Source organism: Lagopus muta, chromosome 1 (assembly GCF_023343835.1).
Source record: "Lagopus muta isolate bLagMut1 chromosome 1, bLagMut1 primary, whole genome shotgun sequence".
In the NCBI taxonomy this organism is placed as follows: domain Eukaryota; kingdom Metazoa; phylum Chordata; class Aves; order Galliformes; family Phasianidae; genus Lagopus; species Lagopus muta.
In genome coordinates this window covers 119114227-119128549 of record NC_064433.1, presented here as the reverse complement: position 1 = coordinate 119128549, position 14323 = coordinate 119114227, and the positions used below count along the sequence as shown (strand labels likewise).

At 41.3% G+C, this 14323-nt stretch overlaps 1 protein-coding gene across 2 annotated transcripts in view; it reads right to left on the bottom strand.

The window, feature by feature from the left end:
* ADGRG2 (adhesion G protein-coupled receptor G2) overlaps positions 1 to 13025 on the bottom strand; it is a 55412-nt gene extending 42387 nt beyond the window's left edge. Inside the window, exons 1-2 of one of the 2 annotated variants that reach the window (XM_048939495.1) lie at positions 12782 to 13025; positions 1830 to 1948 (exon numbers count right to left, since the gene is read on the bottom strand). In XM_048939495.1, the coding sequence (XP_048795452.1) occupies positions 1830 to 1947 (118 nt within the window). In that variant the 5' untranslated portion in view covers position 1948; positions 12782 to 13025. Of the gene's footprint in view, positions 1 to 1829; positions 1949 to 12399; positions 12578 to 12781 lie in introns of those variants that run through there. The other variant, XM_048939488.1, reaches the window with a different exon arrangement.
* Between the last annotated feature and the right edge of the window lie 1298 nt (positions 13026 to 14323).

Sequence of the window (14323 nt, the reverse complement as noted above, 5' to 3'; positions counted from 1 at the left end):
CCAGTAGAAACTGGGGACTAACTTCTGAGTGGCATTTGCTATATTCAAGCACTTCACCTCTTTCAGAAATGCAAGTTGTTCCTTTTTAACATATTCACATCACTAGATGAAAGTGCTGAAACTAGATGTAGCGCTAAAACAAAAAACATTCATGTAAATGTGTTCTATCAAGCAGTGGAAGAAGCCCTGAAATGTATGTATGAAATGTTCTGTGATTCTGTGATTTTAAATCTCCACGTATTCCATCTAGAGCTAATAGCTAATCTTTATAAAAAGTTTACAATAAACTTTCTACATGCAGACTGCTTGATTCTTCTGAATGTCCTGAAATTCTGAAGCTAAGAACTGCTTTCTCCTTTTCAGTCACAGTTATATTTAGATAGATGGGGATAAACTCTGCCACATCATGCAGCATCCTGCATGTTGAAAAGAACACAGATAATTCTTATCCATTCATATTTCCTGGAAAGCATCTTAACTGAAGAAAGAACTGAGCAGAGATGATGCTGAAAATGCCAACAGCCTACCAAAAAAAAAAACCACTACCAACAAAATACTGTGGAACCAGAAATCGACTCTTGCAACAGTTTATGTCATCTTGAAGGATTACTGACACTTGCAAGTTGTACATAGGTGAAAGAAAAAAATCCTTATTTGCTTGCATTCTCAAAACTCTAGATATAGCTGAATTGTCTCTGGCAAAATATTTGTAGGACATCTGTTCATATTTTGGGCTGTTCCTTTTGCTTTTCAATGTACCTAAGGTTAAAACTTGATCATTTTAGCAACAGTTTTGTAACTTGAACTTCAAATTCTGTCTCAATAAAAGGTTCATTTTACAAAAATCACTACATTTGGAAAATTGGAATTAGTCTATTCTATCAACAAATAAAACCACCTTGCTAGTACAATGTCATTAAATAGGCGTATTTATTAAGTGTGTTTGGTCTGCAAAAAACTCTCACCTTCTGGAGTACAACACGCTACAGCACATGCAGGAGCTTCTAAAAATAAACATTTTGTACATGGCAAAAAAAATTGAATTTTTTTTTTTTAACTATTTAATGCACAACACTAGCATGATTTATTATCAATACAAGAAACTGTACAAATGACAAGCACTGTTATTTGTATCTGTCGAGGACCAGCATAACAAGACTTGCACCTGTGAACTTCAAGAACAGTAATGAATGGAACACAAACTTGCTGATCCTACTTTATCTCATATACAAACATCACCAACATTAGTTACTCCGTTTCTACTAGAAATGACAAGAACTTGAAGTTGCTTGATTCTTTTTCATTTACTGCTACAGAAAGAGCATAGACTGTCAAATTCAAATACATAATTTCTGTTACCATATTTTGGATCTTATCTAGTTTTCCCTAGCCATGCTCAGACCCACAGCCAAAATCAGCTGTTTTGTGTTTATAGGTGTACTAGGTAAAATTAAAAGGATCTTGAAGTGTTTATGTAAGAGCAGTATAAAACATTTAAAGGGAGGTTCTGACAATAGTTACATCTCCAGTTAAAAAAAATAGCAGGATAGCAATGTTCTGTTATTATGTACTTACATTTTCTCCTCATCCACAGCCCAAAAGAAATTACTACTGATGACTTTTTGTGAAAATAAATACTGTGAACTTAGAGCCCATTTAGTATCCAAAATGATTATCAAATGTTTTATTTCTTGGTAATGAACATTATTCCTTTTGATTTCAAGATGGCAGAAAGTTGCTTGTGAATACAATCAAGAGTCCTATTCATAAAGACTAGTGTTGATCACTGGAATATCAATACTAGACAAATTGGGAAAAACATGTCTTACCTTTGCCTGCTGTAGCCAAGAACAAATGAAGTAGAAGGACTGGGAAAGCAATCCTGAATCTCAATAAAATGTGCTGTATTCTGCCAACACAGCAGTGCTGTCTTCCCCATGCAACCATTCTAGGACAAAATAAATAAATACATAAATAAGTCAATGTAACTAGAAGAAAAACAAGTCTTCAGATAACTGTGACAAATGATGCTTCCAACCCAGATGTGTGAATTTTTCAGCCCTGTTACACTACTGGCCATGTGCTGTACACAAATGCACTGTGGAGTATTGCCAAGTCACTGATAAATAAATAGCTGTTTGTGGGTGGGAAAAAGCAAATAAGCAAACGTTCATGTTCTCTAATTCTCTAATTGGGAGTCTAAAGACTCACAAATACATCAGATCATCACTACAAGTCCTTGCACAAGTAAAGCTTTAGAAGTTTATAAGGCAAACAAACATGAAAGGCCTCGTAAACAAAACAAAACACACAGGAGTGACAGCCTGGTGAGCTTTTCAAAAAGCTTTGTTAAGCTCAGGCAGTAAATGGGAAGCACTTGTTTGGTCCCCTATCCACAGGTTCTATTAGCTGACATCTAATAGCAGCACTGAGAACCTCTCAAGAATAAACAAGACTTTGATTCCCAATCCTCATCTCATTCTCAAGACAAAGAAGTTACTGCGAACTTCAAAACACAAAATGCAACAAGCCACTGTGCAGAAAGTTCCTAGAGAATGTAATAGAAAACTGATTTCTCCACATCTCTTCCTAGTGATGGTTGCCTCGGGTGAACAGTAGAACATGGTGATGAAAAACAAACATGCTTCCTACTGTAAGATTTAACACCCCCAAGAATTATACACTTTTATAATAAGATCCTTGGGAGGAAAAAAAATATATATATATATATTTTATATATATTATATATATTATATATTATATATATAATATATATTATTATATAAATATATTATATATATTATATATATTTATATATATAAAATATATACATATATCTCTTCTGGATATTTTGCATGCTGAAATAATTGTTAAGCAAAACATTCATGTGCTTTTTGCATGCATTATCTCTTTAATAAAGAACTTTACAGACACATATTTGTTAGCAATTCTGTAACTGACACTTGAAAAAAATGCAAAGCAGTAAACTTTACATATTTACTATATGTATCTCCTAGTGTCTGCCTTATGGCAGACCAGAGCATCCTGCACAACCATAGAAGTTTAACACAGCCATCACAGATTTGGTATATTTGTACCTGGTTAGCACTGAGAGAAGTTTAGAGTCATGCTACCTGCAAACTTTCCTATATTTTTGTACATGCTGCACCAAGCTGCAGTAGGTTTTTTTCTTTACAGGAACTGTAAAATGTACACTCCTGAGGGTTATAAATTCTTGCTAAAGTGAGGGCTAACATAAATTTTTGCCAGCGCTCACATTAATATAAATATTTATTAGAATAAAATGGTTACTATGGGGTGAACCCTCCAAGTAAGTGCTAAGGGAATATACTGGCATACACATAAATTAGTGAAGTTGCTAAGTAATCAACACTTTGGAAATTGATTAAACATGCATGCAAATAAATTATGAGCATATAACAGTGTAATACAGAAAAGAAAGGAAAGGCTTTCTAAAAATTAGAACAGCACCATGTTACTGCCAGCCATCATTTCCAACAGTTACACAGTATATGGTATTTCTAGCAGAAATATGGCCATACTGATTGGATTGAAGAAGACTGATTTTGATGACACACACAGTTTCCACTTTGCAGATGCTGGATGCATGCTTGAAACCAGAATGCTCTGAGGAAATAACAATCAAACTGTGGCAAGATCATGAATGACAGCTGCATGTAATAAGAAAGATTTTCAGTCAGTAAATTAAGTAATTACGCTAATTATCCCAAGAACTTGATAACAAAAATTGCAGTGCAAAACACTGGTAGGTTTGAAGTGTTTTTGACTGACAATTTCAAGGATGGCCCACCTACAGTATAACTTCATGGCATTAAAAGAAATGCACATCCAAAACCTCTTTTTCCTTTGCTTACTCACACTTTCCATTCTCATCTCAAATTAGGTCACTCCTAAGCAAAGCTAAGCTGCACATCTATTCCTTCAATTTATGGGGAAATCTCCTTTTGGTGTGGGAAACCATATATTCACAGGAATGCAGCAGACAATAAACTAAACTCAAATTCCAGCATTCCTTGCCATTACTACCTAGAAATGAAGAGCTGAAATATGAATGGGACAGAGCCCAAAAATACTTCACAGAACCCACAAGCTTAGCCATTGGTGCTGGTAAGTGTTGAAGCAAACTGCTTGCTCTGCATCACATAAAAACCTGATTTGGAATGCCTCCAAATTCTCTGCATTTGGTTTCAGGAGAGAGGCAAAGTTTCTTGTTGACAGAATCCAGTCATAACAAGAACTCCACAGCTATTCAGTTATGAATGCAGATTAACGTTCTCAGGGGATGCACTAAAAAACAGAGCAGGAAAGTGAATAAACATACAAAGGGAAATCCCAATATGATCAGAACTCAGTTAACTTTTTGCAAGACTTTCGAGATGTAGGCTAGCTCAGCATTTGTTCCAGCATCTAGTGAAAATCACAATTAAAAAACAACATCAGGTATACAATATTACTGCTTCTTTCATTTCACAACAATTCTGCTTACATTCTATTAAGGAAAAAGATCCTACTTTCTATATTATCATTATTTCTTAGATAATGACAAATCCGCATTCTTACCATTAATATTAACTAGATTATTTCATGCTATTTTACTAGTTGATGGACAATTCTGATGGAATTGTCTCCTTCCACACAGTGGGACTTTCACTTGCTTAAGTAGCACAGAGTTTTCACAGGAGATGATACCAAAATGTAATAGGTTCATCCAAATAAACACTGTGACAGGGAATCCACTGCAGAAGGGCAGGCAAAAGAGTCTAGTCTTAACCAGCTAAGAGCAGGCAAACAAAATAGTTAAAACCAAGGTCCATAAGTCTTTCACCTTGTTTACTCTACTGTACCCAGCTTTTCACCTCTGAAAGACAAATAGCATTACTTGTAGTTGATGTTTTCCAAGCACTTCAGTGGACTTACAAGAGCCACAGGAAATTGGGCTTGTGTTGCAAATGCACTTGGAATGCAGAAGAGACAGGATCTGTGCCTCTGCAACCAGCCCCAAGAGTGTCTGCTTGCTGCAGCCCCACGCAACGTGCAGTGGGAGAAGACTGGACTGCGTTCCAAGTGTACACCCACATCAAGATACCTCGCCTATCTTAAGCCACTTCTTGCCTTGTATCACAGAAGATAAATTTGCAATAGACTGAAAGCCATAAAAAAATAAATAAATCTTAAATACAGCAGCCTTTGCTGCACTATACTTCGTTACATCCCCTTTTGAAAATTACATTCAAGTTTCATAGTGCTCGTTGAAAACGTCTGTTTACTGGCAGTCATTTTCTTCATCCTTAATTTTAGCCAGAGCTGATTCTCACAGCCAGTGCATGAGCTGTTGGTAACAGAGTTTGCTGGAAATTGTAACTGTAAGCAGTCATTTACTTCTGACCATGCCATCTACTGCTGTGCTTCACACTGTTTTGTTCAAATCACATTTACTCCATCTGTAGACCTTGAGGCTTTCAGAGTCAGATCTTGGATTTTAAGATATATATTTCCAGATTTATGGAACTTGCTGTTGAGGAGGACAGCAGTGATGAATGGTAAGATTCTGGCTGTTGTTTCTGACAGTCTTCATTATTCAAATCTTTACCAAGTGAAAAATGACAGTAAAGAGCCAAAGAAACATCATATTGCTCAGGTATGAAAGCCTCTTAGATCTGCCTTGGATTACTTTCAGAAACAGAAAACTGTGGACTTCTTCCATCAACCCCTTCCCAGACTGGAACGAAACTGTAGTAAAGCTTCTATGTTATTTTTAAACCTTGGCTAAAGCAAGTTCGATGTAATAGGGAGGACGCTATGGTGGAAAGTCTTATGTCACTGTGAATTTTGGCACATATAGCACCTACCAACATAAGAGTAGAAGCATACCACTGAATTTTAAATGGTCTTCTATGTTTCTTTTTAATGTATTTTTCCAGAAGACAGTAATAGGATTATTACTGTCTGATAATAGCTTGGTTTTCATTAATTCTTTTCCCTATTTATCAAAGGCTGTAGAATCAAGCACACAGCGTTCTAAGAAATCCAATCACTTTAAGTAGAACATCTCTTTTTCTAAAAACTATGATGGTAACATCAACTAAAGGATCCATCAAATAAGTTCTCCTGACATAAACCTTTACCACTTTCAAAGGTTTTTGATCTTTTTCATATTGGCTTACAGAGTGCAGCAAGCCACTTGGCTGGGTATCAGTCCTGCAGAAAACTTGTAACTCATCAGTTCAGTTCTCAACACAAATAAATGGGAAGAAAAATTCTTGGAGGAACTCATTCTCTAATTTAGTCTCTGCCTAAGACTAATTTTAGTTTGCACAACACTGGCATTCAAGAGATTTTTCAATTTCATTTTACAATAAATATATGTATAAGGCTGCTTAAGTCAAGGACTGCCCTCAGTTATATTTACAGATCACCCTTAGATTTGTGTAGAAGTATAAGCTGATTCACTAACGCAATGGCTGAGTGGTTAAGGGTTTGAAATCCAATGGGGTCTCCCCATACAGGTTCATAATCTGCTTGTCCTCTTCTTCCTCCTTCCCCTTCTCAGGGGTAGGAGTTTCCTCCCTTACTAAGCAAGTGGACATTCGTATCATTTCCTTTTGCCACAGATACTGGCATGGGTTGGTTCTCAGGTTCAGATGCAGGGCCTGTTCCTGGGACTGGAGCAGCATAGACTGTTGTTCAACAGGCCAAGCCTCTGTGCTTTGCAGTGATTTGGGCCTCTCAGGAATAACCAGGATGATGGCATACCTTTTTCAAACATTTTACCAGTTGTTTGAGATCCTGAACTTGTTTGGGGGCAAAGTTCCCAAGCACTGGATGTGCCCACTGTTCTAGGTGCATGCCAGTATCTTCCCACAGTCCCTGACACCCACAGCTATCCAGCCTCCAGGCAGATCTCTGGGTGGTATTCTTAAATAGCTGTTTAACCTTCAACAAAACCTGAAACAGGTTTGGAAGGTGCAGCAATAGGAGCATGATGGTTTCAACATCCCAAGGATATTCAAAATTCTCAAGGGGTATTTTTACTAGCCTGGAGGAAAAGAAGAGGGTGAAGAAGTGAGGAAAAGGGTCCACCCTCTTCTCCCCTAACAGATGGGCACGCTGAGAAGAAAAGGTAAAGACTGTAATTATAGTTTCCAAGACATAGTTCCTAAAGTACGAAGGTGACAGCAATGCTGACTACAAACAGCAGATTAGTCTAATGACTGGCAATTTTATCATATCATAAACTAGTGTTTCACAGTACAGCAAAATGATAACCTTAATCCAGCCTCCAGAGATGGTAAAAAGCACAACAGGACCATACAGAGCATATAAGGGGTTCTATAACACAACTCCGAAAACAAGTACAAGAGCTCTGAGCACAGAAAAAAAAAAAATCAACACAGTGATCAGCAGATACTGAAGTAATGGAATGAATCATAGAATTGAGTTGGAAAGAATCGTTAAAGGCCATCTAGTCCAACTCCTCTGCAACGAACGGGAATACCTACAGCTCCATCAGGGTGCTCAGAGCCCCATCCAGCCTGACCTTGAGTGTTTCCAGGGATGGGGTATCCATCACCTCTCTGTTCCAGTGCCTCACTACCAGTACTGGAAAAAACTTTTTCATATATCCAATTGAAATCTCCCCTCTTCTAGTTTGAATCCACTTCCCCTTGTCCAGTCACAGCAGACCATGTTAAAGAGTCTGTCCCCTTTTTTCCTAAAGCTACCCCTTTAGATACTGAAAGGTTGTATCACATCTCCTCAGAGCCTTCTCTTCTCCATGCTGAACAAACTAGGCTCTCTCAGTTTGTCCTTTGAGCACCAACAGGACTGTTATGGCTTAACCCATGAGGCAGCTCAGCATCAAAGAGTCATTTGCTCCTTTCACTCCCTAATGGGATGAGGGAGAAAACATCGATTTCATCCTAAGCTTTACATAGCAGGTCTCTTGGAAGTTTCCACTGGAGCTGCTGAAACTCCCTTGGAAGCTATGGAGCACAATATTTGGTAAAGGCAGGTTGGCTTTGTTTTGGTTTTTTTGTTTGGTCAGTTTGGGATTTTTTTTTCCTTTTAAACAAGCAGAGACTGTTTTTAATAGACAGCTCAATGGCCAAACATGCAGTTTGTATCAAAGAAATAAAGCTCATAACTTTTGACAGACGGATACACTGAAGCAACCCATGTTCCAGAGCCCTACTACAGCTCTGGTAACGAATATGGCATCAGTACTCTGCACAGTACAAGGAACTACAGTCACTTTGGCACCTCTGTCTTTATATGGGGTTAATATTTTGGGCTCCCCTGTTAAACCTTTCTAGTAAATGAGGTTATGCCAGGGCGATGTTTCTGGCCTCTTTTAGCAGTGCACCTCCAGAGGGTACAATGCCTATGGAATGTATGGAGCATGGTAGAAAAGAGAAGACACCATTCCAAAGACAAGCTCCCTGAACTTATTCTAGCACTATTCCTGCTTTCAGCCCTCACATATCAGATCAGAAAATTTGCTTTGCACAAATACACTCCATACGGCCTATTTTGCTGTTGCCATTTCTACAATGAAGTGATTAGCCTTTCTTAGAAATAAACCACTCTAACCACAACGCCAACTTGCTGAGACAGATAAGAAAAAAAATGCACTTTTAAATTCAAGTTATATGAGTACTTAGACTGTGCTGTGCGTAAGTAATGAAGGAACAAAGTCCCCTAGACTTCAAAACCTGATGTATTATGGTGTATTATCAAAAAGCCATTCAGTCAACTTACAACCATAATTAATTTGGTGCAAGAGAAACAAAGATATTCAAAGTCTGGTTGCGAAGTCAGAAAATAAATGTGGAATTTGGCAACAATCACTATCAGGCATTCCCAGAAGTCTAATAAGTCCAGGAAAAGAGATATAGTAATTTATTCTCTACAGAATATCAAAGAGATCTCCAAGAGAATGTTTAAAACATTAACATGTCACTAAAATGAGCGTGGTTTTGGTAATACGTGCACTGTAACGCTTCCAACAGCAGCACACCCTCGTTGCTCATTTTCCTGCCAGCTTTACTGTTTCTAAATGTCTCACAACTTGTCAAATGCGATAGTTTCTGGCAAACCTGCTGATGTATCTTTTAGGCCTCAAGTTTTCAATGACTCCTTTAAAGAATATCACAAATGAGAACAAAGGTAATGCTTAAGTTGTGAGTGCCTGTTCTTTTTTGGCATCTAAGGCATCAAGTGAGGTACTCATGCAAGTTTCTCTAAATTTAATGGAGTTTAAAAGTACTTTAAGTAGCCTGGAGAACTCCATAAACTATTTCTTTTCTGCACATTGCCTCATCTAGTATAACTGAGTTCCTATAGTTTTCCTTTAAAACAAACAGAAGTACATTGTGTTACAAACTACAGTTCTTCTCTGCAATATAGTGGGTATGAAGTATTTCAGTAGCCAGCAGAACAGAACCTAGAATGGAAGAACAAAATGCACTGATTTAATACGGTATTAGCTGAAAAACAGCTGGTATATCAAACAATAATGTGATTTCAGGGCTACAATGCTCATACATAAAACAGAAAAGACTGAGGCTGAGGCCTTCAGCTGCCAAATAACTTTCTAAAATCTTGTGTTAGTTCTACTACATACTACCTGAAGGTGCCCTGAATGAAACTGCCCTGAAGGTGATGAAAGCAACACAGCATGTGCACCTGTGGTATACAAGGCGCTCAACTCACAGCTGGAGACAAATCCATGTGACTCATGCAGGGAGGAGGCTAAGATGCTTTTTTTTTTTTTTTTTTGGTCATTGACTTAATGGCAGCTACAAAGGATTCTTTATCCGTCTGGAACAACAATAAATTTAAAAGATATTTTGGCACACACAAAAAAAAAATCAAAGTCTCCCGGTCAATTGAGTCCTACTAACTACTGTTTAATTTACATAACCCCATCTTTTCACATAGCAAGTATAGATCCTTTCCATGCTATGGTTCCACCAGGAAGGTGGCACTGGAAAGAATAATATCCTCATAAACACAAGCAGCTATCTGATAGACACGAAATGATTCACTTGGCTGTTTTTGTGCTCACAAGATGAGAAGCACCTACCAGTGCTCTACAACAAACTGTTCTTTTCTAAATCAGCTGTAGCCAGCAGTGCATCCTGGCACCCAAGGGGGCACACACAGCACAGCCAGCTGGTCAAAGGAGGTGATGTTCCTGCTTTATTAGCGTTGGTGTGGCCTCACATTGAGTATCATGTGCAGTTCTGGGCTCCATAACACAAAAAGGACGTTAAGATCCTTTTCAAAGGAGGCACAAAAGCTGGTAACAGGGCTGAAGGCATGTTCTGTGAGGAAAGGCTGAGAGCATTGAGAAGAGGAGGCTGAGAGGTACCTCAGTGCTCCCTGCAGTGCCCTGATGAAGGGAAGCAGAGGGAGGTGCCGGGTTCTGCTCCCAGGAACTGACAGCAGCAGGAGAATGGCACAGAGCTGCCATGGAAGGGTGGGACTGGACATTAGGAAAGTTTTCTTTACCATGAGGGTGGTTAAACACTGGAAGAGGCTTCCTAGAGAGGCAGCTGATGCCCTGTGCCTGGCAGTGTTTATGGGGTATTTGTACAAAGCCCTCAGTAACATGCTCTAGCTTCTGGTTAGCCCTGAGATGGTCAGGACGTGGTAGTCTCTGAAGGTTCCTTCCAGCTGAATTGTTCTAAAAAATAATAAAAGCCTAAAAATTCCACTTATCTGAAAGAACAGCAAAGCTTTTAACTGCACCTACATACAACAAAACTACTAAACTTGCCGTTTATCAGAGAGCTCAGATCTCAAGACAAACACAGCACACCTTATCCTTGTCAGTTCCTCACTTGAAGTCAATGAGACTGTGAGCTGTCTTGATTGTGGCCTAACCTTAGTATTCCACTGAAAATACAAAATTCCAAATTCATGCACTGAGCAGCTCTAACACCACATTATTTGCCAAGGCCACTGATCGTGTTATATATTAAGAACTAAAAGCTGTCAAAATTTAACAACTGTTATTCCCTTATCATGTCCAAATCTTTCCTGAATCTGCCAATATACAGCATTATTAGTGGATTACCTGCCTAAAAGCATTCACTGCACTCACTATAATTTGAGTGATTAACTCGAGAATGGGAATTCAGTCCCTGATTTCTCTCCAGCTGGCTACAACTGCAGCCAATTTCTGCTGATGTGTTTATAAACACAAGTTTAATGTGAAATTTTGAACGACTTGAAGAGGAAGAAAAAACCAACATGCTCACAAATGCTATCTGATCTACATAATTACCTTAAGGTACTAGAGTAATATTATTAATATGTTAGCTTATTTGATTTCCAACTGCAGCAACAGAAATAAAATAATGTTACTAACTTGTAGCGTACATTAAAAACTGTACTGGCCCCAATTCATACCTGAACAAACTCTGCCTACACTTAGCTTCTGTTCTCCATCTTCTTTCAAAGCATTTCATTTTGTTTTTATCAGCAAGTTATATGTGCATCCCCAGTAAGACTAAGTCAGTAAGCACTGGAGACAGGCAGACTCTCCCAGGCAGAGACTGTTCTTTGGTTTAATCCAACAAACACACTTGCAGACAGCCAAGAGAGGACAAAAAGCCCTGCTTGTTTCACCCATGTGAAGAACATACAGAAGGATGCTTTCCATCTTTAGGAAGGGATGGACAAAGGTGTAAGGTGAAAACTAAGAACAGGAAAGGTTGATCAAGTCTCCTAATGACAATGCGTAGCCTATGCAAGCAAAAGGATGAGATGCATTCTGAGCAAAGGCAAGCAGTACAAGTGACAGAGCTCAGGAACCAAGCACCTTGCTGTAGGACTAATGCTTAAATCTGCACGCTAATTGGTTTGGCCTTTACTGAAGCTGCTTCCACCATGCCTCCAGTGCGACTCCCACTCATCCCACTCCCACTACATCCTGAAGTTAAAGCCAGCCCAGCCTGCACAGCCACACTGGATGGCAGCCATGACTGAGTTTACAAACACATTTTCAGCATTTTCACACAAATCAATGTGGGGCAATCAGGCAGTAAAAGCAACAGAAGTCGGCACTATCACAAATACCAACAGTGACTAACAAAACCAAAGCAAAAATCAATGCAGACAGCACTCAAGGTCACTTCCAGCACCCGGATCGCTCCTCACTCAGCACAAATGACCAAAAAGCCCCAACCAGCTCACAACACCGGCCGTACCCCACAGGCGATTCCGAACCCCTCACGTAGCCCCAGCAGCACTATCCCAGCCGGCCACCCTCGGTTCTACCACATACAGCATTCAAACCCTGCTGACGCGTCAATCAGAATTACTTATCTCCAACCGAAACGCGCTACTGACCTCTATCCCTACTGACCAACACGGACCGCAGCCGTACCCCGCCGGTACCGAGGGACGGGCACCTGCTGGCAGCAGGGCTCCGCTCCGGGCCGGGCCACGCCACCACCCTCGGGGCAACGGGTGGGCGCAGTGCCCCGCGCCTCAACGGCCCCTCGCTGGAGGACGGGCTCTGTCCTCGGCCGGGCTGAGCTGCGGAGGAAGGCGGAGGGGACAGCGCTCACCCCTCCAGCCGGACTGGCAGCGCTCCGCGGCACCCTTCAACCCGCAGGGGAAGGAGCGCAAGGAAAAAGCTCGGCGGGACAGCCACTCCCCGGAAAGCCGCCGCTCTGCCGCTCCCTCCTCGCCCCGCGCAGTCCTCCGCCCGGAGCTGAGCGCCGCTCACCTGGCCCCGGGGGACCGACCGCCTGTCCCGCGCGACGCCGCCGCCCGCTCGACTCTCGGTGCAGGAGGCGCGGCCACCGCCCCCGGCTGCTGGAGCAGCCCCGGGCCGGGACCTGGGGGGGCGGAGGCACACGAGGGAGGTGCTGCGAGAGAGAGGGAGGGAGCCGGGAGCCCCTCGGTAAGGCGGGCCCGGCGACAGTGGCCCTGCGGGTGCGGGCGTTGGCTTTGACCGAGTCCCGCGTGCGGCTGTTAAGCTCGCGGCTCGCAGTGTGAGGGGGCAGCGGGCAGCGGACAGCGAGCGGAACAGCGCGGCTCGAGGGAAATCCCGGGGCACTTCGCAGCTCCACGCAGCGAATTGAAGGCGGGACGGGGGGGAGAGAGAAAGGTGTGGCTTTCCTCGCGTTAACTTGTCTGGGATGAAGCACGTTGAGAAAAGGCAGCATTTCCAATGATTTCTCTTTTTTCTTTCCTTTTTTTTTTCAGTTGCTTAACACACCGAAGTTTTAGGAGCTGCTTCTGAGGTTGGAAGGGGCCTCTCAAGACTGACCCCTCTGCCTCCCTGTTGGAATAGGGCAACTCCAACACGTTGCCCCGGATTGTGCCCTCATAGTTCTGTGTCTAAGGATGCTGACTCCACACCACCTCTGGACACCCTGTTCCAGTGTCCAACCACTCATCATAAAACTCCGTTTTCAAAGAATCAGAATGGTTTAAATTGGAAGGGATCCTTAAAGGCCATTTAGTTCAGCTTCCCTGCAATGAACAGGGACACCTACGGCCATATCAGGATGCTCAGAGCCCCATACAGCCTGACCTTGAGTGTCTCCAAGAAAAGGTCATCCACCACCTCTCTGTGCAACCTGTGCCAGTGCCTCATCATCCTTATTGTAAAAAACTTATTTTTCCTTGTATGCAATTGAAATCTCCCCTCGTAGTTTGAAACAGTGTCCCCTTGTCTCATCACAACATACTCTCCCACAGAGTCTGTCCCCTTCTTTCTTATAGCCCCCCTTTAGATACTGTTTTCTTATGTTAAGATGAAATTTCTTGTTTTTCAATTTCTGCCCATTGCCTCTAGCCCCGTCAGCACTAATATAAACCTGTCTCTCACTACATATTTTTAAGGAAATGTTGGAGTTTTAGGCAACAAGAAATCTTCTTTGGTGTCATTTAGGGTAGGAAAAGGACAGAATCTACAAACTCTACAGATAGCAGATCCTCCTAAGGATGCAGCGTGCGATGAGTCCATGTGAGGAGCAGGATTTCAGAGAGAAATACTTAGAAAGAACTGCTGAGGTTAGATAAAAAGGCTTGTTTCATTTTGCTCGGATCTAGGGTGGTGGATGTAGGGATCTTTGGATGCTTTGGAGCCAGTACCTAATGGAACACAATGGGAGGGCTTTGGCAGATTTTCACAAAGGATAAAACAAGAGGCACGTATCTTTCTCTGCCTTGGATAGTGCAATATCTTCCTTGAACATTGAAGTACCATAGATTGTGCTCCCCTTACACTTCTGCGTGGACATGATGGTGATAGGCTGAC